We start from the raw sequence: 23,391 nt of genomic DNA on the forward strand, positions 1-23,391 counted from the left end.
CAATCCAGGGGAGCTCAGATGCAAGCAATGACCAGAAGGGGTGGATTCTGGCTCCAGCCCTTACCAGATCTCATTTAAGGGTTGGTAGTGGAAGCAAGGGCATCTCTTGCCACACACTACAGTGAGTTCTGTCAGGCAGAAGCAGATGAAGCTAGCTTCTCCTCCTAGTTGCTGTCAGACACTACTCCAGAGCAGAAGCATCCTTTTTTTGTTTTGTTTTTGCTTACTACTTACTCTTGAATTTTAGGAGGCTTTTCACATATTTTTGTATACTGCAACAATAAAACAGGATTTAATATTCAGAACCAGAAACTTCCTATTAACAGATCACCAAGACTTCCACACCCAAGAATGCCAGGAGATTTGTTAAAAACAAACAAGCAGAACATTTATTCTCACAGCCAAATGATTACAAACAAAATCTATCTTCCAATTCAGACAAAAGGACTGCAATAAACTATTTTTAAAGGGTTTATTACAATTCCATGTACACATTCTATGTAGATTTTTCCTCAAAATTTCCTCAGTGCCAATCATTTCCCACTGGAGTCAAGTCATTCATTTGGCACTGGTTTTATTCTGACTGGTCTCACACAAAATGGTTTTGGTCCAAGTCTGTACTAATTCACTAACCCCCCAAAAAGACTGAAAAATGAGAAAACAAACACAACAACAACAACAAAAACCAGCAGAATTTAAAATGGATAATGATATCTTCCATCTCCCTGAGCCCAGCACTGCCTGTATCCCTGGCACAACTGCCACTCCTCTCCCACTCCCCATACCAGACACCTAGGAGGGGCACTGTAGGGGCCACTGCACGGAGAACACAAGTGAACCTAATGCTGAAGCAAGGAAAGGATAGAGTGTTTTAAGGACAGCTCTCCAGCTGTTCCCTTATGCTGAATCTTGTGGAATTGCATTTCCACAACAGTGATCTGACCAACAGGACTGGGTGTTTGACTGCGATTCAGCCAGCCCTGTCACAATATTATTAGAGTTCACTCCATGATAGAAGTCCCTGCACGAGCCTGGTCTCGCCACAATCCATAGAGCATGGTGAGGCCAAGCTGAAGACCAATGTAGGCAGGGCAGAATATGGCACTGCACAGCTGATAGTCACAGGGCAACAGCTCCAGCATTGCACAGGATCCTGATGCCAGATATTATATTCACAAAACCACAGAACTGCAGGAGTTGGAAGAGAACTGTGTCCAACCCCCGCCGCTAAAGCAGGTTTCTTACAATAGGTCATGTAGGTATGTGTTCATAGAAAGAGACTCCACAAGCTCTCTGGGCAGAGCTTCAATAAAACTAAGAAATAAACAAGTTTTTATTATTCTTGTCTCAGTCTCAAGGCAGATTACAAAAAATGCTGGTACTACTCACAAAGCCAATCACGTTCATGCGGCATGTGACTAGAAGGCATCTAAAGGCACTTACAGAGTGGGTTTAATGTTCAGTGTTCAGTGTTCAAATTCCACATTTCTCCAGTGAATTGGCAGCGTACCATGCCAGCTGCAAACAACTAGATCAAGGGGTTATCTCACTGCTATCTATGCTCCTCTGGCTGTAACGTGGAACTTGGACAGCAGCACAGACCTTAGTGCTCTTCCAACGTTGCCCAGTAAAGCAGAGCACTCTCAGTCAACTAAAACAAACCCTCTTTGAGTATAAATATAGCAAATACAGGAAATTCTACTTCAGTCATTGCAGCCAGGCTAGAGCTACTGACTGTTAACTGGAGAACACCTGAGGGGTGAATTTCACCCAGAAGGATTGAGGACTCCACGTGTTATAAAGACCTCTCATAATGCAAATCAGGTGGGGTAAGTGGAGACCACAGGAATGTATGTTTAAAGCACAGTCATGATCCAAACCAAAACACAGGTCTTGATGCATCCTAAATTATAACACGATGCATCCTAAATTATAACACAAATGAGACGGAAATTCTCACACATTGCTCCATCCCACCTAACACTGTTCTCCCTCCCAGGTGACAGCATAAAACACTCCTATGGCCAATGCAGACTGGAGAATAGTCTGCGGGGATGCAGGACCCTCTTCTTCAGGTAACCCAGTCCAGAGCAGCATGGATGAGCTCACCGTGCAACTGCATGGAGACAAGGCAGGAGGGAGAAACTGGAAGCCAGCGAGAGGAGGGTCATTGCTACTGCCAGGTCTTACGCTGACAGCCATACAGAGGGCTATTTGAAAAGCAGTCACGGAAGGAGTTTGTTCACTCAGCCTCTCCAGAATACCTATTGAAAAAAGTTGGTGTACTGCCTCTTAGATTCACTATTACTATTTCAAAAATATAGTTAGGTTTTACAATTAAAACCCACTGGATAGTATCACAAAATATCCTGAGTTTTGAAAGGACCCACAAGGATCATTGAGTCCAACCCCTGGCTCCACATAGCATCATCCAAAACTAAACGCTATGTCTGAAAATGCTGTCCAAACACTCCTTGAAATCTGGCTGCTCAGAGCTGTGCACACTGCCCTGGACAGCCTGTTTCATGCTCATCATTATCTGGAGAAGAACCGTTCCCTAACCCCCAGCTGCCCCTCCCGTGACACAGCTCCATGCAGTTCCCTCAGGCCCTGGGCCCTGTCACTGTCACAGAAAGCAGAGCTCAGCAATGCCCTTCTGCTCCCCTCACAAAGAGCTGCAGCTTCCCTCAGCTCCTCTGCTTTGGCCATGGACAGGAAGGTGGGCAGGATGAAGGAGGGCTTTCACCTGCCCAGGCAGACTTACTCTCAGCAGACAGTAGTGAAGAGAGACCTTGGTTTTCACACCTATCAGCACTATTTGCAGGATTGCAACAGCTTCAAGTGAAATAAATGCTGAGAAATACTACTTTGATTTTAAAACCATCTATCAATTCACTTAGTGCGAGAGAAAGCCCTTGCTCTCTTGAACTCCAAGCTGATTGGGTTACCTGCTGCCACCATTTTGCTTAAAAACATGCTTACTTCCTGCACCACACACCTGTGAAGTTTCAAATAGGAAACAGCACTGAAGGAATCCGTTACAACTAGCCCCATGTAAGCAGTTGTTACCTGAATAATGGCAAGCGTTGGCTCAAGCCGTGGGTGTTCTCTCCTCAGAGAGGCCAAAGATTTTCTTGCATTCTCGGTGATTTTGCTGCAACACAACAACACAGGCACAACTCTAGCAAAAGAATCCAATCAAACATGAAACCCTTCTAACACCAGTCACTGGAAGCCTCCGTTAATCACCAGTACTGTTTCTTGGGCAGATATATTTTTAATCACCGGAATTACCATATATTGTGGAGGGCAGCAATTCAGCAGCCAGTTACAGAGAACCTAAATAGACTGCAATATCTTCCTTTTTCAGCTGTGTACCTCAGTGCTCCAACATGCTCTACACTTTACAGCCGTGTTCTGTTCATCAGGTTTGTCTGACCCTACAGCAAAGAACCAGTGCTCCACATCGCTTCTGGACCAGTGGAGGCCCTCCATATTCTTGGCTCAGGACTGACAGAGCACAGTTCCCTCACACAATGCTGGCCGTGACATTGCCTTTTCTGGATGCTTCTCTGGGCTGCGGGCAGCTGCCAGACAGAGGAGCTCTATTTACTGCACCACTTCTTGGAAAAAATAGCAGAAGCCGCAGCTAAGCACTGGGAAGACTCTCTAGTAAACATCCCTGGGTGAGTGGCCGTGGATTCTATTCCCTTTCCTCCTGCACACAGGGAGTTGCGACATGACACGTTTCAGGGAATGGGAGATCCTCATTTGGCCCCCGCTAGCTGGGAAGCGTCAGACTAGAGAGGCGTTTTACTATCTCATCCCTCCTTGCAGAAGCCAGAAACTAGCAAGTTGTCTCAGCTGTCCCTCAGCGGCTCCATGGAGAAGAGGAGGGCTCACATATCCACGTGCACATCCGCGTCCGCAGCCTCACCTGGACCACCCCGCAACCGCCCGAAACGCCCCAACACAAAACCTCCCTCAGCCGTGGCAACGCAACCTGCCCCCAACCCCCCACCCTTTCTTCTTTTTCTTCTACTTCCTCTCCCTCCTCCTCCCCCCGCTATTGCATCAGCCTGCACCGCCTCCCCTCGCGCTCCGCTTACCGCGCTGCTTGGCCGCCCGCTGCCTGCCACCCGCTCAGCGCCCGGTACGAGGCGGCAGCGAAGGGCAGAGAGCGGCAGAGTCGCATCGGGAGGCAGAGCCGCAGCACTTCACCCCTCATTCTCCTGCGGGCTGCCTGCTGGCTGCGGAGCCGAGGCGTGGAGCGCGTCAACGGGCAGGCGGAGGGGGGGGGCGGGACGTGCTCCCCGCCCCTCTCCCCGCCCCGGCGGAGCCCCGCTCGCTTGTGCCTTTCACCGAAAGAAAAGAACCGCAGCTTGTTGCATACTCCACGTTTATTACAAATAGTATGAAATGGTCCCTGGGAGACAAGTTACGCGCTGGTACACCTCCCTTTTTTTTTTTTTCCTACTTCTTTTTTTACCTCCCATTGAACGAGGTGCGAGTTCCAAACAACCTAGAGGTGCAGGGGCAAAGCACAGATGCAACTCCTATGGGTATTTACAGTACATTACAAGCTCTAATAAATAAATATGGGCTCCACTACTTCTCGGCAGCCTAATTCTGTACAGTGCTAATTTTCTCAGGCTGACTGCTGTTCCATCTGTGCAGAGCATCACTGCTGCTGGTTCGGACAAGTTTGTACATGCAATGAGCGACCAGTCAATGCACCTGGTAAATAATTTAATCCATTCTAAGAAATTCAAGTCCTTAAATCTTATTCTACAAGTAATTAGCTGTACATTGATAACTTTGGATTTTGCTCATGATAACCAATGGAGAAAACAACAGACAGCAGTTCCGGGAGTGCAGTAACTGAGGGGAGCCATACATGGTCAATAAAAACAGTACTTCAGTTCCTTTATATACTGATATGTTTAACTCGGTACTGGCTTTATCTGCATTGTCTGAAGAACTTAAGCACCAAAGCACAATGACAATCACACAGGATGGTCAGTGTAGACATACTGAGGCTTTCCTCTTGGTACAATGCTTTCAAGTAACAGAATCCAAAGCTGTGCAATGATGACAAAACAAAGTAAATGTGCATCACAATGGAAAGTCTATTCTTGTTGTAAATGGGGGTGTTTACTCTGTACATTATTTGCAAAAGAATGGAATACGTTCTCATGTTTCAGCTACTCATATTATATAGACACTGGATTATACTCAGCCCACCTTGTTCTGAAGATGCCTCTTTCACCCCACCCAGCCCTGGAGGAAGCAGCCTGTACCTCAGCCAGCAGTACTGCAGAAACAGTTCGCAGCCTGAGCTCAGCATGTTTCACCCAAGCACACACACAAATCCCACTCTCTCTCAGGGTTACTGACTTCGGGGTGTGAGGAACTTGTAGATCACTGTTTATAAATTGCACTTGACCGATCCACACGCAGTAGCTTTCCACTGCTGAGCTCTGATTTAGTCTGCATGTCCCAGACACTACAGGCAAGGAAAGCTAGCACTCATCTTCATAAGCAGCAGAGCTCCCTTCTGCTGTCCCAGACACCCTCAGGACAAGGATGACCTCACATTGACAGATTCTGTCAGATTTATCTGACAGATTCAGATAAAAAGATGCCTCTGCCCATTCTCTGCCAACTGTGCAGCCACAGCAAGTAGAAAGGCTCCAGACACAGCTATCAGCATCTCTCATAAGCACTAGGACTAAGTTCTGTTTAAAACGTAAGAAGTCTATTCTAAATCAACGTAGTATATTTGGTATCTCATGTATTGGTCCTGTAGACTTGGAATCTCTCTTCTGAAAAGTAATGTGCAGCAGCTTTGTGCAATCGCACATACAGCATGATGCTGTCATTATCAGAACCTTGCTTAGAAATTTGCACATTTATGGATGTAGCCATGTGCAATCAGAGTCATTATAAGAACAGAACTAATCACAAACCAGAAGTTCAAATGCTAAGGTTTCCGTGTGGTAACATGGCTTAAGAATCAGTGTCAAACCTGGGTTAGACAGCTTAAAAAAAAAAAGAAAGAAAGAAAGAAAAAGAAAGAAAGAAAAAGGTATCACACCTAGCAAGAAACTAAGTTGTGCAGAAGAAAGATACAGAGGCTCCATATGGGATCATGGAGCAAGACAGCAGATAGTGCACATGTAGCCTTTTAACTTCCAGGATTCTAAACCATTAAAAAAAAATCTATTTACAATATTACTGTGATACAATGCCTGATAGTGTAATAATACAGAAATACACGATGCCAGTACTGATTGTCCCAGTATATGCTCTTCATGTTAAGGCAGTACAGCTAGAGACCACTGAAAGCATCAAGCAAAGCTACTGGAACTAAGACACTGAAACTTTTCCCGTAAAGACTGGACAATATTCTGCTGGTTGGGAGATGGCACTCTCCACAGGTAGTCATTTAGTTTATCTGAGTCACTGTATGCAGTCAGATATGGGGTAAGTGTGTGTTTGCTGCCGGTGGGCTTTGCAGGAGTACAAGACACAGTTTTGCCGCAGAGAGTTTCAGAAGGATCAGTGTCTGTGTTGTGCAATTTAGGATCCAGTTTCCTTGCTTGGTTCTGAGAAGCCTCCAGATCAGACTCCTCATCTTCAGACCTTATTTCAACATAGTCATCATCATCCCCTTCCCCCTCTTCAGTGTCTTTGAAATTAGAAAAATAGTTCTGAGTTGCCATTTGTGCAGTCAGAGGGGAGGGCCTGTTTACTCTCAGGACTTTTTGAGAATCCTGCAAAATCACATCCGAATAGTTCTCAGGGACCTGCTTCCTCATATCAGTCCCTGTACAGGCTGAAGCAATACCCAGCACTTGATGGCCATTGAGACGGAAGTTCCTATCGGAATGAACCATTTTCTTGTCTGTTTCATTAGGATATACAATTGATTCTCCAGATCTATTGACCACAATCGAAGAAGATGACTGTGACCTACTGTATGCCTGTGGTTTGATACTGCTTACCCTTCTCCCAAGGGAGTTATAGATATGATCTTGGTGTAAATTTTCTTTGTTAGGTTGGCTGATAATCGCACTCCACCTCTGTGCTGGGACATGCAGTCGGTTAGAAATCTGAAGGGAAGGCACTGAGCAGGCTGATGGCAGCTGTCTGGGATTGCTTTTTGTCACAGCTTCTGCATATGAGCTCTTGGACTTTGTGTCTTGGGGTTCTGGCCAAGGAGAAAAGTCAGCCAGCTCACCATTGCTGTAGGTAGAGTGCAAAATCCAATCCTCTGCTCTGGAGCACTCGGCAGTGACCTGGGCACAGGGATGAGTGCTAGATAGAGGTGTGGAAAACCTCACAGCTGAGGGCTCCTGAGGGCTGGCCCAGGCTTCCTTTTGGACCTTGGGTGAGCTGTCTCTGAAGACAATCTGGTCATAAAGCTGGGAGTATTCAGCTATCCTGGCACCTAGGGAAGAGATTTTTTTAAGAGTTTTAATTGAGACAAAGCAACCCATTCATTTGACTCGCACAAAAATTTGAAGATCCCAAAACTCTTTGGTATCAGTTAAAGAAGAAAACAAAAGATTTATAAAATACTGTTATTAAATCTGTTTCATTCCCTAGTATTTTCAAGTAATTAGAGTGTTAAGTTTTTATTCTAAAAGAAAATGATTTCACTCCTCTAAACTGAATCCTACCAATAAAACACAAGTTTGCCCTACCTTGGAGAGGGAAAGCTTAGTGGAGCTGAAGCCCATTCCAGCCTCTTACCCTTGCTGAAAGTTTGCACTTTCTGGCCAGAATATAGTTTGATCAGACTACTGTTTCACGTAGCTGTGACTTCAGCCTGTTTGTGGCTTGAAGCTTGCCTTATAAATAAAACCCATCCAACTAAATGCTGAAAAGTGTGGAAAAAGCATGAAAGAATGCAATTTTCATTTCTTTTCCCATGTTATTTTTACACTGCAAAAAGACAGGAAGGCTAATGACCTGCCTGATTGTTCTTCCTCTTCCTTTTCCTCCCTACCCCCAAGAGTCTGAGAGCTGTGAAGAGAGGTTGAGAGGGGACAGTGACATCCTATTGAAAGGCATATGTAGAAAAGAGGATTTTTGCACCAGAGGGAGCAGGTTCACAGTAGCTTTCATGCCATATCAGTGCAAGGAAATGCACTGCTGGGCTTCCCAAGAGATGACGATGAAGCCAACGGTATCTCACTCAGAGAAATGGTTATTAGGAAACAGAGGCCTTTTAAGTTCTGCTGAAATTTGGTTCTATACTGAATTCTGGGATGTTTTTTCAAATTCTCAATCTTAGAATTTGCCTCAGTGTCTAATTCTTGAGCAATTCTGCCAGCATGACTTGGTGTATAGTGCTCTAATATTTACTACATTTAATCTAATGGCAAACAACACTACAAGATAAAGGAAACACACAGTTCCAATTATAAACTGTTTCATGACAAAATGGAAAAGAACTTTCTGAAAATGGCCTGGTGAATGGGATATTTAGAGACTTCTATAAAGGCGATAATGACACTAGCGTGTGGAGTCCACTGGCTTCACTTCTCCAATTTGTTTCAACTGAATATGGACAAAAAAATCTCCAAAATTCTTGCAGCATATCCATTACTTTGCACATTCATTATAGAGAATAAGAGCAACCTTCTTATCTGACCTCATCCCTTATGCTTGTAAGCGTGACGTGGATGTTACCTGAGCAAATCTGGTAACATGGTTTATGAAGGCAAATCTCTGCACCTTTTTATTCAAAATAGGAAGATCACTCTATTAAAGGAAATAATTGCAGGCTTGGGGTTTTTTTGTTGTTTGTTTTTTGGTGCTTTTTTTTTTTTTTTTTTTGGTAAAGAGGCCAATGATGCTTCAGACGTGATTTCTAATTCCAGCCTAAGCTGAGCCTATCCCCCCCTGCCAATACCCCAGACTATTTCTTCCCTATTTTATCAAGTAATGGCAAGAATTTATTGAGATATAAAGGACTATTCACATCAGAAGCAGTCACAGGAAATTCCTTTCAGTGTCATAAAACTGTGACACCAAAAAGACAGTAATGATATTCAGCTAATAAGGTAAGGAAGATTCTATACTCCAATTCAGTACATGAATTTCACTGTAAGAACTTAAAGAAGTAAATCTGTACAGGAATATTTTTAACATACCAATAGCAGGACCACCTTGTTTCTTCTCCTCGAGAATAGCAGCAAGATCTTTGTGCTTCAGTTTTTGTTGTCTGCTAGCTGGCTGTTCCTGCTCAGGAGTTTTAACTTTCAAAAGCTGGTTGGCTTTCTTAATTTTCTGACTGTATTGCCTTGCCATCATAAAAACTCTGTTCTTTGTTTTATCCACAATAGCCAGGTCATTTTCCATGCACTCTGTATGTGCACTGGACAGAATACTATTGGCAGATTCGTATGGGCTGTCCGCAAATGGCACCTCACCCGAGAAGGAAGATCTGTTCAGACTTGCTAAAGAGCTTTCCTTGCATGCCATAGTGTCTTCAAGCCTGAGACTAGCCTCACTTATGGTGGCAGCCCTGGGTTTCACAGTTTTAGGGAAAATAGGAGTTTCTGGAAGAGAGAGAGTTGACAATGAGTATTCTACATCTTTACTCAGTTCAGGTGTACTACCAGCATGCAGCCTTTCCTGTATATCATCTTTACAAACAGGAAAGGCTGCAAGATGCCGATCTCTTGTCTTTTCCTGATTCTTCTTGATGTAGTTTTCCAGGTCATTCCAGATCTCATCTACTTCCTCTGAGAGTTTATCTGCTGCAGACTTATGAGACAGCGAGTCAGAATTGGAAGAGCTATCTACGAAGCTCAGATAGTCATTGTCAATGGGAAGACGATGGTAAGGACTCTCATCTTCACTGAACTGGAGACTCTCTTCAGAAACAAACTGCTGTTGATTGTCAGAACATGTCACATCTTTTTCCAGGCCCAGTAAACTCCACTTTTTAGAGCATTTTAAGGGATCATGTTTATATTTCAATAGTGGTGTTTCTGGAAGCACAATGGTGTCATAGATGTTATCTTCAACAATCCTGAGCTCATCCAAACTTGAAGTAGGTGCTTCTCTACCAAGTAGGATCTCATCTCTGCTAGCATGAAGGGAGGCTCTGCTTTGATTTGCTGTCCTCTTTTTGGAGGGCGAATTTAAGCTGCTTTTGTTTTCCTCTTCGTAAAGAGAGTCTCTAGCAGATCTCTGGGGACCAGGGTGTGTTTCCTCCCTTCTTGTCAGACCCATCAGCTTCAAGTCTTCGTAGCTTATGTTGTCATAAACATGTTCAATATCATCAATGGTCAGCTCCTCTGAAGATTCAGGATATGCATTCGTACTGTTCGCCTCTGTTCTTTTCACATCCCTTCGAGAACTGCGCTCACTGATTTTACATCTGGTGATGGTTGGACACGTGTTGCTTTCACCAGCACTACTGGCCCTTCGAACAATTTTATGACGATTGGAGCTAGGAGTTTCATTTTGATGCACTACCCCCAGGTGCCAGCTGCATGGCCGATCAGAGTGACCCCTCCTTTCTCCACTAACAGCTGAACCAGTGTTGGACGAAGACATTGATGGCATAAACATCTGATAATCATCATCATCATCTTCATTCTCATAAGGTGGACGTCGGCTGGGAAACAATGCCTGCCTAATTTGGTGGTCTGTCCAGATGTTTCTGACAGAGGTGGTTCCCCCCAGGATATTCATGATCAGTGAGTTGTTCTGGGGTGTGTTGAACTGTCTGGGTGACTGTGACTGTCTAGCTGAACAGGAAAATGGGAGATTGGTATTCAGCTGGCTTGACTCTTCATCTGAAGGATCCTTGGAGCTCTGTGGAGATTTGAAATATGCAGGTAATGTTAGTCTGTCCCCTGCAATAACACAAAAATTCCTTCTGTTCACAGAACTTCCACATTATCAGGGTTGTTCTGCAGCATGGAGTCAGTTGGAGATGGGTAGGATAAGCAGGCTACTCACTAGAGAGCAGGGGAACCATGGTGTTAGTGCCAGATTACTTTGTCCCTTAATCCTTTCCCTGGCTCAGAGTTCACTCTTGGCATTTAATATCATCTTACTTCAAATAAGAGACACTGGGATTATGCTAAAGCATGAGTAATTAAAGGCAAATTTATTTGGCAGGGTTGGGTTAAACCTTTTATGCTAACTCGGCAGTTCCACAATTAGATTTAACTAATCTTACTCTGGTCTTGTGCCAAAAGTTTTGTTCTCCTCCCTTTCCCATTGCGTATAATCCTAGCAGAAAGGTGTTGTGCTCTCTAGCACATGCCATTGAAAATTTTTCAATTTCTTTTTTGAAGTAGATTTTCAACTTTTTCAACAAGGTCACATGCCTGCTAATGCAAACATGAAGGATGCTGTAGGTGTATCTGGCAGAGAGAGAGAAGATTCCTTCTTTTGGATTAAGTTAAGGTTGATCACTTTGTTTTGTTTTCCTGTCCCCAAGAGAATACTCTTTGAGGTTCATGCACATGAAAAACATGGAACGACTTCTCTGTCTACCTAAAGGAATCCACACATTTCTTTAACATACCTATGATGCACAGCAAAACCAAAGTAAAAGTTTATATACCTGAATTTCACACTTGTTGAGATTCACACTTCTCCTTTTTTCAACATTTTCAGCAGCTTGACTATTAAGTCTTTTCCTTCCTCCTTTTGATTTCTGTAGTGAATTTTGTTGCATTCCCTGTGATTTAAAAGAACAGAACAAGTTAGGAGCATTAAAATCCACACTGCTTTGTGCAGCCATATTCAAAGGTTACTAAGGAGCTAGAATAGCACAGCCAGGTCACATATCCACAGCGGAATAATGGAATGCTCAAGAGTATTCAGAGCACACAGGAATGATTCAGAGCCTAGAAAACTTTCTTTATAATAACCAATTAAATGAAGTCAATCCATACAGCTTGTCAAAAGGAGATGAAAGCAGAATGTGCAGGAACACAGATGTAGAAGAATACACAAGAACTGAATTAGGAGAAAGGAAACAAAATATTTATAAAAATAAAAATATTTATAAGGAGAAGAAGTTGCAAATACTTCTAAGATGTTCATGCCTCCTTGCAATTTTACAGGTACTTTTAATCTACTTTCCATCCACTCCACGAGAGAAAAAAAAAATATTATTCTATTCGTTATCCTACCTGTTCAGATTCTTCTTCATCATCAGCATCAACCTGTTCTGCAGCAGATATTTGGAGATTTTCATCCTGATCGCTGCTGTAGGCTGGCTCAGTGGGCCCTTGAAATTGGCTCTCTAGCCCACTGGATTCCAATGAACCCTTTTTCCTAGAATTCAGCAGGGATTCATTTGATCCAAGTTTGGTGGCTTGAGATAACAGGGCTCCTTCAATACAGATCCGCTTAAGAAATAAAAGCATTGATTGAGAGTTACATAAATTATATATTTCAGTATGGCACTGCTTTGCATCAGTCTTCTAGACAGTGATTAAGCTACATTCAGTTTGCTGTGCTGAAATGAGATGTATAAGCAAAGAATTAAAGCAATCAGAATTTTTCCATATAATGCTTGGAACTGAAAAAAAAAAGATAAATGTGTAAAATTATGGGCTTCAGTTTTATGGCATCCCAATTAAGTCACATCTAATGTACCCTGTTAACAAATTTTCCACAAACTCTCCTTAATTCACATCCCAAATAAGATCAGGACCTGGAATTGAACAAGAGATTTTCAAACTGCACTGGAACTTCATAACTAATTCTTACCAAAAATGTGTAAATGAGAAATGCTTATTTACATCATGCTTAAGCTATATTGACTCTGGTCACATATAATGATTTATATACAGTGTATGAATCGTAAAAGAATAAGCTTTTTTTTTTTTCGATTTAAAAATACAGAGGTACAGATTTCATTTAAAAATATTCTCCAAAGAATACACACTATCTTTACATACAGCACTCCTGTGATTATAGTGGTATTTATAAGAACCACTAGGACATTAACAGTTCTTTGTACTGTGCTATAAAGTACAAGAATGTGGAGCAGTCAATTTTTGTTTGCTAGATATTCCTGAAGTAGTTAGCTGTGTTTCGTTAATTTCAATGATGCTACTGGAGACATTATAAACAACATTTATGTTTTTGTTTCTTTCTTTAAACCAACACAGCCAAGGAGATGTGGATTCTACAGAAAATATATTCTTGTTAGTTACGTGCTATTTGAATGTGCCAAGCAAGAAGTACAAGAAATGGCCTACCTTCTGCATATCTGGGCTTATATCTGAAAAATAGAAACATATACTTCATCATAAGTGAATAATCAAGCAGCTATCAACCTATGCCACTGGCTTAATGCTACACTCATATCCCAGTGATGAATTCCCAAAAGAGGATCAAATGAAACAGCAATATTCACTTGAAGGTCTCTGATAAAACAAGAGAAAACAGTAGTTCTCTGATATCTCCACCTGAGGTCCTGATTTGACAGAATGATGTAATGCAGGCAGCTATTCACAGTGGCTGGCTCCTGGTGTTCAATTACCAGTTGCTAAGACACTTACAGGACCAAAACCCAAGCATGGAAAATGAAATAGTAGATTTAAACATGAGATTTTGTTTTCTTTGCCTCTCAAATGTGTATGTAGGGTAAGTTACAGGAGAAGAGGATACATTTTTACTTGTTCTACAAAATTGGAAACACGGGGTAAGTAAGCAGTAGAGGAAGCAGCTTACCATTTGACTTCAGAACTTTATGGACTCTGGATGAGGGTTCTGAAAAAGACAATGTGTTTAAGCACTCTTGCATCACAAAGAAAGCTATAGTTATCTTTTCATAGCACAGACATCAAAATTTAAGCTCCTGGCAGGAAAACCAGATCTTCTGTTCTTACTCACTCAGCTAAATCACATTCTTAGAAAAACAGAATTTCTTGAAATATCATACCCACAGCTGTTACCAAACTACTTACATGTTCCTAATTCCAGCTTATCAGCTGTTCTCTATACAGCAAGACACATAAATTTTAAACCCAGGTTAGGATTCCTGGTTTCATAAGACTCAGTTCTCATTTATGCTACTGCTTGGAGTTGCTGCAGGTTTCCATATTCAAAACAGACATACGTATGAGGTACTGAGAAATATCTATAAGGCAATATTTTTAAATTATAAGTAGCTAAATGTTAGTCCATCCATCCAGCCATTCCTTTTACAGGCAAAAGAGCATCCATTTGTTTCACCTCAGAAACAGAGAAAGATGCCTAAAAAGGTTCGGGTTTTTTGAACACCAGTGCCACTATACAATAAATCACTGCATCAGTCTCTCATGAACCCTATTTAAGTCATTCCCAGTACACGATGTTACACATCTTATCTTAGTAAGAAATGTCTTTAAATAGTTGAGCACAGGGACTGCAATATGCAGTCACTCAACAACACAGATATTTGTAATGTCTTCAACACTAAACTAACAATAATTATGGATCTATGAACCAGTAGAGAGAAAAACAGAAGTGAACTAATGATTAACAAAGATTTAAGAGATGGTTTTGGCAGACATTATGGTAAATAGGTAGTAGTTAAATGTTGAAGTAACAAGCCTATCATAAGATAGAATCACTTCTGAGACAATAATTACTTGGGAAGGGGAGGACAAGAAAGGTCAGATTTAAATAATGTGACTGGCTTTCTTGTTTATACATTCTTCTGCCCGTTAGAAAATACCAACTGTTGTAAATGCATCCACCCTTAGGAATGTATATTCATGAAACAAAATGCAAACGGTGGATACAAGAATTAAACTGCACAAACAACAAAGCTCAAAAAGGTATTTCAATTGTGTATCAGAGGAACTGAGCTCTGCAGAATCTCAGTGGAGTGTAAGCTAAAGACCAATGTTACATGCGCAGACTCAACCAACCCTAAACAATCCATCTTGCTTTTCCTTATCATCTTCATTTATTAAAATGAGATTATTCACCTGATTTCCTTCTCACTCTCTGTTGAGTAGTGCCTTCTTTAGGCTGGTATGATGATTTTATTTCACCCTCAGGGCTATAATGGAATCCTGGGTGATCTGTGGAATAAGCAGAGGCAAAGGTGTGTTAACTGCACAGGTCTCAGCAGCTCCCTGGGGGCAGTGCCTTCTTTCCTGTGTGATTCACATCATGGCACATGGGAGCCTGAAGCAAAACAAGTGCAGTTCACAGCCACAGGTAACTTAGGCGCTTAGCCATAGTAACATTTTGCCCATTTAGTTGCACCTTGCTCCAGATTGCTAACCCAGAACACTGATAGCACAATTATTATCTTCAATTGTTTGCTAGTATCTCAGTCTGAGCCTTCTCAACCCATTCTTCATGACAATTATGTAAATAAATAACAAGGCTTCTTTACTCCATGATTCAAACACTTCCAGTGTAAGATTATTGTTCTCATTTCCCTTTGTTGCCAGGAACAGCTGCAACAAAAAGAGCTAACACAAAAGCATGAAAGGCAGCAGAGGTGCAACAGAAAGGCCAGGGCAGAGGGAGCTGGATTCAGAACATGCAGCAGCAGCATTGTGTTCTCTCCTGAACCCTGACACCTGTGACAGGCAGACAAATTCTTCAGTCAAACATCTGTAAAGCACTAGAACGTTGGGTCCCAGCATGAAACTTTCTTGTGACTACACCATAGATGAAGTTGGTTTCCAACACAGCCACAAGCCCAGCCACTCGGATGACAGGGCAGCCAGCTTAGGCAGCCCATACTGAGTGCCCTTGCTGGGCTCCCAGTTAAGTCTGTGCGCACTGTGGCTGCCCTCACACTCCTCCAGCAGCAGGTCTGCCAGCATGAGAAAGTCATACCAGCAGTATGTACATAGACCTGCATTTTTTATTCAATGAGCTCTAGCCAGAATGAGTTTATGTCACAGAAGGAGGAAAGACCATTATTTAGTCAGCATGGAATAAGAAAAACAGAATAACCAGTATTTACAGAAGGTCTAATCTGCTTCTTCCTTTATAATCATGAGACATAACTTGTCAGATGAAGATCCATCAATGCAGTGACCAGAGAGTCCCAAAGGATCTGCAAACATTTTTCATTTTTTTCCCATCAAAGCAGGATCAAGGAATGTAAACATGACCTTCTCCCATTTCAGATGGAAACAACATTCAAAGCTGAGGTTTTGAAGGTAGTTTTGTGCATTTTTTTAAATGGAAGCAAAAAACAATCAACTTACGTATGGCATCCATTTCTAGAATTGCCTGTTTGGCCTGAAAGAGAAGAACATAAACAAATGAAGAAATGAAAACTGAAAAAGATAAATTACAAATTGAAGGATTTATTATGTTATTAATTATGTTGAATGTTACAGATTTCAGGATTTTTTGTTTGTTTGTTTGTTTTCAGACAGTTAAGTTTAATTTTTGAACTAAGAAATAATGCTGGCATTGCCTTTTTCTCCTGGTCTCTATGCTTCACACGTTACATACATTGAGAAGAATTTTGGTGGCAGGAGTTTTCTTCATCTTCAGAGCATCACAAAAACTGTTGTTCTCTGCACATGCCCTTTCTGCCTCCACTCTGGCAGTGGAAAGGGAGGACCGTGTACTCACAGAACCCATTGAGATAGGGAATTTCTGAAGGAGGTAGTGATGCCTACAAGTAGATTTCAGCCACCAAAAACTACTTTTTTCTTTAAGGAAAATAAGCAGGGTGTTTTATCAGGTGCTTCGGCCGGGAAGAAAATAAACTGAAATATAGTAATTGAGTTAACCTGTTTGATCCTCTCTGGATGCAGTTCAGTGATTTTCCACCAGGTGTCACATGTGGACTACTATTAAATCCCTCAAAAGCCAGGCAGAGAAGAGTCTCATGAAGAGCAAGCACAAATTTGCCAAAATGTGTGCACAAATGTGTGCTAATCTCAGAGATTTATTTGGTCAGGCTTTTTCTTCCTCAAAATAAATTATTTTTCAGAGCCAAAAATGACGTTATGAGGTAATTTTTTTCCACTGATAAAAAAATCCACAGAGGAAAAAATACACAAAAATTATACAAAGTATATGAAGTAATGCTAAAGCATTTCTTTTTACAATCAAATAGTTACCAAAAAATATTCACGCAAGCATGAGCACCATCGCAATCATTATATTCTCAGTGACATCTGTCGATGAGATATATAAGAAGAAATACAAAATGCAATTGCTATGACTTTTTCCTCCTTAACTCTCCTTTTTTGTTGAAAATGTTACTTAATACACCTCTGTGTATGCCGGTCACAGGTAACATTCACTTATTCATTACAGCATAAAAATGAGCGAAAATAGTAATAGAAAAGAAAAATTCAGTGAACAAAAATATCAGAAATAAATTCTTGCTTCCAACTAGAGTCATTGCTGTGAGTCATGGATGGAGTTAACTCTGAATAGTGTGAAGATGCAATAAGTTACACTGGGAAACATCACCCAGAGGTCTAAGACAGGATTTGATAAATAAAAGGATCAGATTTCCCTACTTGCAAGCATTACAGCTATGAAGACTGTATCAGTAGGTATCTGACAACTATGAGAAAATGCAGAACTGTGCCTTGTTTTCTGTCATAACACTTCCTGGCTCACAAAAAAAAGGGCCTAGATGTCCCAGCTAAAGATGCAGGGCTCAGGATGGGTGTGTGCATTTGCAAAGTGAAGCACATGCTGCAAATGCCTTCGCTGCTACGCTATCTAACAAGGACAGATTCAAACTAGCTTGGCAATGTCTACACATGCTGCAATTAGCACACCTCAGTGTCATGCAGACAGGCAGTTTCAAGCCAAGGTATGCTCTCTTCCAATAGAGTTTTCTGACACTGCACTGCTGTTACTCATGTCTTAGTGGGCAAATCCTGATGTGGACAGTAATGCTGCTAACCCGGTTAAATTCTTCTATTCATGTACCAACCCCAGTAGATGCTTTTAGTGGAATCTTTCCATTAATTTTTAGGGACTTTCAAAGATATAAGAAAAGAACATATCAATATTCGAGAGTTTAAACTTTCTCCAAATTGCAACTCATCTTGCAACTAACAAAACATGGGGCAACATAATAAAATAGAAGGCATTACTTCCAGTGCAGCCTTAATAAAATATAGTACAATTAATGGATATAAGCAACAACAGTTATTTTAGTTTTTGATGGTTTTTTATATTGGAACATACAAAAAGAGCAATGAAAACAAAACTAATGGTACATTTAACCTTTTTGTGGAACTAAATTATCAGTCTGGTCTAATAGAAGTAGCTGCCATTCTCAGCGAGTCTCAAGGTGTTCACTGGAGATTTTTTAATGAAATTTCATTTTTCTTGTGCTTCACCTTTGAAAACAGTTGTTCACAAATGGATGTACTGTCAAAAAGCGATGATATGACTAAGATGTGTTGTGAAGGGAGGGATGTTTCTTTCTGTGAAAACTGCCATGTGCTACATATGCATGTTCAAGGAATTGAGTTTTATATATCTACTTATTATTTTTACCTTGGCAGGAATTTTAGCAGGATGATTTTCTAGAATTAACCTCTTCAAGTGAAGAATCCAAAGCCGTTTGTCTTGCTGTGATTTCGCCTGATTAAAATAAAATTTAAAAAAAAATCAGCACCCCAACAAAGAGCATTCCTGCAATATGCAGGGTCAGGAATAGCTTATGGGCATCAATCAAGCTATGCAGTGGGCAAGGCGTTTTCTGTCATACCTGGACAGTATGTTGCATCTTGGGATTTTTATAGTGGAAGACACTGAAGCTGAGTGGTTCCTTCGGTATTACTTCAACCAGCATAAGATTCCCACACTGTAACAGAGAGACGTGGCACTGCAAATCATGCTAGAGTTTCAGAGACTGAGAGACAGCACATGATAATCTGCTCTCTGACATACCAGTATGTGAGCTTTGTATGCAAACATCTCGTCTCTCTTTTTCGTGATTAGCAGCAGCTTGTCAAAGAGGAACAGCGTGCGCTCATTTTTGGCTCGCTGAATGCGAAACGTTCCCTCTAGAACCAGCTCTCCGTAACTAGTGAGATCTGGCCCTTTCCAGTTGGTGAGCAAACTCTGTATCTCCTTCAACAGATCAAAGGAAAACAATTGACATGTATATCAGTACTTTTACATAAATAGATTCAAAGATCAATCCGCTGAGGCCATTCCTGCTCTCCTATATAACATTCAACAGCACAAAGTCACTGTATGCTGGTGCTGAGGTTATTGGGTTAGGTGCAAATCACAGCCAGGTGTTTGCACACCTGATGCTAAGCACAGACTAAAGCGTGCCCTCCTGAATCCTAGTTATGTCTGTGGGAACACAGTGAAGAGCCTGGAGTTTCCCAGGGCTGCCTGTATCTCTGTGTCTGATAGGCTCACCAGAGCAGATGCTCCCTGGAGTTGTTGTGGAGATATTTCTCAGAAGACCAAAAGACGAGAAGTGATTTAGTCAACTGATTGCTTAAAGATGGCAAGATTCTTTTGCATTTGTAATGATCTGTAGACGTAACGTAGATATTTCTCACCTTATTGCCTTAAGTTGTATCAGGGTAAGTTTAGGTTAGACATCAGGAAAAACTTCTTTACAGAAAGGCTGTTAAGCACTGGAATAGGCTCCCTAGAGAGGTGGCTGAGTCACCATCCCCGGATGTGTTTAAAAACCGTTTGGATGTGGTGCTCAGGGATATGATTTAGCAGAGGGTGGTTAGGGTAGTATGGTTAGGTTATGGTTGGACTCGATGATCTTTAAGGTCTTTTCCAACCTGAGTGATTCTATGATTCTATTTATCCTTTAAGAGAAAAACGCCAGGGAAACATCTAAGAACATCTTAAAAAATTTGTATTATTTGGCTAGGACTATTGTTTCCTAAATTGCTCATTTTTTCTGTCAGAGGCACAGATAAAAAATTTCAGCACAGTACAGCAAACTAAGAGCAGGCTGAATCTTAAGTAAGGAAATGTTTTAAAACTTCCATTGGACTTTAACCTAGCATTAGCAAAGCAGACAGATTTCCTCATTCTGGGCTGGACTCTAAAACATTTCATACAGCCATCAGATATAAATCTTTCTGGTATATTTGAGCCCAAATGCAGCCTAGGGCATACACAGGAAGAAAACCTAAATGCACAGAGCAGCGCATTTTGGACTACATGCAAAACTCCTTAAAAAACCAAAATCAAACGAAAACATAACAAAACATTGCATTTTTAAGGTCCTTAAGGAACTTGTAAATAAGTTGGAGTGTAGCACAGCAATCAGTTTCACCAGTGTCCAGGGAGACTCGGCGCTGGAATCACTGTTGCAGTACTTTCAGAACTGCAGACAATGGCAGTGTGAGAGCTCACAGAAGACCTATCCCCCCTGTGGCTGCAGAAACAGATTTTACTTTTAGAAAGGGTAACACAAACGTTTTCCACAAGCTCATACATTTGCCAGCTCCGCTTAATAAATTTATAATATGCACTTTTCCAAGAGCGTTTAGCCCTCTTTATTGCCAAATATTACTGGTTATCTTTAGTCAGATTTATAGCAAACTGTTTGTAGAAGTCATTAGCATGCATTTCCAGCAATGTGTGGCAAAGGTTACACTGCTGCAGGCAAGGCATTATCAAATGTAACCCCATTCCCCTTATGTATAAACAGAAAAATGAGGGCCAATAGGTACGGTTTATGTTAAAAGACATGAAGGAATAAAAGAATTACATGAGACAGATTTCTGGAATGGCATAAACCTATTAAACTCTTTTATTAACTTAAAAAAAAAATTTTCAAGCAATATAAATACTGCTGACAAAAGTGTAATGTAAAACGGCAATTCACTTGGATGTTTGAAATTGTTGAAACAGAATGATGGATCTGTAAGAAGTCTGTGAGGTAGCTTACTCTTGACAAAAAATTATTCAGCGTAGCTTTTGCTTTCTCCTCAAAAACCTGTCACTCAAAGTGAAGTTAACCTTTTCCTAGCTATCGTGTTTCTAAGTTCATATTTTTCACACACACAAAAAAATGTCTTCAGAAGCCCAAGAGGGGAAGCACTTGAAGAAGAAGCACAAGAAATGTCTCAAAACAAAATTAATCAGCACAAAAAGGAGAAATCGGAAACCACACGATTTCTGAACAAAGACATGCCCTAGGGTTGTACAGCAGTGCTGTACAATTGAGGGAAAGGAAGAAAGAAAAGTTATCTCAAGTTCCATATTACTGCAAAATAAATGCTGTACAGGATGCTGCTTGCAGAGAAGAGATTTCTGAGATTTTCCTGCAGCACCTATGACATGGTTTCTAAGATCAAACAGCCACAGGCATACTCAATGAGACTTTAAATTTTGACTGACAAAGATAAAAGAAAAAGATTAAACCAAAAAATGCTGACGGCATATAGCTTGACAAAAACAGCTTACAGAAACACCAATAAATATCTCTGGGAACTCACCTGAAGCCTGATGGCATGTTCATGTTTCCTCTTCATGTCATTTATGTGCCATGCCACTCTTTGCATTGTATCTATGGCATCCAGCACCACATCATAGCCCTCAGTGTCCTTGTCAAGGTGATTTTCTATCTCCTACAACAAGAAAAAATAATTTCTAAATGATTTTTTCTAGCTTGATGCCATACTATGTTTTATCTGTAATATTTTGTCTTCACATTGTGATCACCTGAATGCAATGTTTCTGCCCTTGTTTCTATTGCATGCAGTTAACAATTTGATTAACACAAGATGGCTAAGAGTGCAAAGCTTTTATGGACAGTCCAGCAGCTGATGCAAACAGAGGCACGGAAAGACAGCACAGCACACTTACAGGAAGAGACCTTTTCAGACAGCACTTAATAGCTTTTCTTAAAATATAGGACGTATCTAAATGCTTACAAAATACTGATGGAATTACACTAGGAATTGTTTTACACTTGGAGAGAAGAAAAGCACCAGACATTTTTAAATAAGGATCAATGTCTTTACACTTCACTGGAACATGACTCTGTAATAGGAAACATATGTGGAAAATGTTAACAATAAAGCAGGAATTTCCTAAACTTGCTTAATTCAATTCACTGGATATGGAAAGAGCTCCCACTTCCTCAATCATTTCTCTCCACAAGAAACTTACCAATCAAGGATGTTTATATGTACTTATACCTTCTTTCAACCACCCCCAGCAGTGAAATATGTGGGAAAAACCCGCTTTTCATTGCAACAATATTTTTTTGTACAAAATTGTTTATTCATTAAAAAAATCTTCCATAGAACTTGAGAATGACAGACAATTTAAAAAAAATGTAACTATTTGGATGCACAGACTGATTCAACATGTCAAAAATAACTACCATACATTCCCCAGCTAAAACATGTGCATATGTTATGAAGTGATGAAGACAGGAAGAGTTGCCATGTGTAAAAATTAAACACTCTCAAAATAAAGTGTCTAAAAAACCCCAGAACTGTTCTAATCAAGTCTTATATCAGAGGCATGAACACTGCAGTGCAGTAGCCTTAAGTGGGACACTATTCAAATGGGTTTTATTGCTTACGTGCAAGAGTAGGTGATACTTCAGGATTCGCTGGACAGGTTTCAAGAGATAGGAGCCCAGGGGCAAGGAATGCTGCAGTGCTTCTTGCCTTTCTCTGAAGAACTTGGCCAATGTCTTGTTCCTCATGCATTCTGTCAACACAGCCACTGACCTGAAAACATGATAACTATTCGTAAGACTGGAGGTAAAGTTGAGAATCATTTCTTTCTTTCCTTGCAAAAAGGGGCAGCAGGTTCCTAATCCAACCACTGCTTCTTCTTTTACGTTACCTTATATAGTCAGTAGTGTTTTCCTTCTAACATTCAGCCACTTTTCTAGAAGTGGGATATCTGGGGCATGCAGAAGATGACCATCATTTTTTAAGGACCAATAGCAATGAATGATAAAATCTACTGAAGTAAAACTACAGGTGAGCATCTTTCATTTTTTGTTTTCTTCAAGTTTAAAAAACTAACATCTTTGTTCTTCCCTCCAATTTGCATGAGGGCGGAGGGCGGGCACAACATTTAGACACATATATATCTAATAGACTATAACCTGCATTACGTTAATTAGCCAAGGGACAAATGAAGAAAGGGAATCCAGAACTCCTACCTTGGATAGTTGGTGCAGTACTGTGTATATATATGGAAATCTTCACTCTGTATGGGAGGAAAGGTTTTCATATATTCAGATTTTGCCACATCAGCAGTTAGCACATGTGCAAGGCACAGGCAATGACACCACAGCAACATATTCTTCATCTCCTGATCAGTGAGTTCCCCACTTCCACTGTAATATTCTTAAAGCTAACATAGACCTAGTTATTGAATTTCACTTTTTCTTTCTGGAGAATTTTCCTTAAATTTCAGAGAAAAGGGAGGAAAAAAAAA

General features: G+C 40.9%; 2 protein-coding genes across 8 annotated transcripts in view; both read right to left on the reverse strand.

Moving 5' to 3' along the window:
- MTHFD1L (methylenetetrahydrofolate dehydrogenase (NADP+ dependent) 1 like) overlaps positions 1 to 4,287 on the reverse strand; it is a 138,319-nt gene extending 134,032 nt beyond the window's left edge. The window contains exons 1-2 of one of the 2 annotated variants that reach the window (XM_052687568.1): positions 4,110 to 4,244; positions 3,070 to 3,154 (exon numbers count right to left, since the gene is read on the reverse strand). In XM_052687568.1, the coding sequence (XP_052543528.1) occupies positions 3,070 to 3,154; positions 4,110 to 4,228 (204 nt within the window). In that variant the 5' untranslated portion in view covers positions 4,229 to 4,244. Of the gene's footprint in view, positions 1 to 3,069; positions 3,155 to 4,109 lie in introns of both variants that reach the window. The other variant, XM_052687579.1, reaches the window with a different exon arrangement.
- A 95-nt stretch (positions 4,288 to 4,382) lies between these two features.
- The window catches only part of PLEKHG1 (pleckstrin homology and RhoGEF domain containing G1), a 123,725-nt gene continuing 104,716 nt past the window's right edge, over positions 4,383 to 23,391 (reverse strand). For all 6 annotated transcript variants that reach the window (XM_052672911.1, XM_052672902.1, XM_052672892.1 and 3 more), the window contains 14 exons: positions 23,114 to 23,160; positions 22,520 to 22,670; positions 21,423 to 21,554; positions 18,886 to 19,068; positions 18,704 to 18,799; positions 18,490 to 18,576; positions 16,215 to 16,248; positions 14,970 to 15,065; positions 13,726 to 13,764; positions 13,251 to 13,273; positions 12,174 to 12,392; positions 11,600 to 11,716; positions 9,165 to 10,839; positions 4,383 to 7,453 (listed from right to left, as the gene is read on the reverse strand). In XM_052672911.1, coding sequence (XP_052528871.1) covers positions 6,351 to 7,453; positions 9,165 to 10,839; positions 11,600 to 11,716; positions 12,174 to 12,392; positions 13,251 to 13,273; positions 13,726 to 13,764; positions 14,970 to 15,065; positions 16,215 to 16,248; positions 18,490 to 18,576; positions 18,704 to 18,799; positions 18,886 to 19,068; positions 21,423 to 21,554; positions 22,520 to 22,670; positions 23,114 to 23,160 — 4,002 coding nt within the window. In that variant the 3' untranslated portion in view covers positions 4,383 to 6,350. The remainder of the gene's footprint in view (positions 7,454 to 9,164; positions 10,840 to 11,599; positions 11,717 to 12,173; positions 12,393 to 13,250; positions 13,274 to 13,725; positions 13,765 to 14,969; positions 15,066 to 16,214; positions 16,249 to 18,489; positions 18,577 to 18,703; positions 18,800 to 18,885; positions 19,069 to 21,422; positions 21,555 to 22,519; positions 22,671 to 23,113; positions 23,161 to 23,391) is intronic.

The sequence above is a fragment of the Tympanuchus pallidicinctus genome, unplaced genomic scaffold (assembly GCF_026119805.1).
Source record: "Tympanuchus pallidicinctus isolate F22 unplaced genomic scaffold, pur_lepc_1.0 scaffold1, whole genome shotgun sequence".
Classification (NCBI taxonomy): domain Eukaryota; kingdom Metazoa; phylum Chordata; class Aves; order Galliformes; family Phasianidae; genus Tympanuchus; species Tympanuchus pallidicinctus.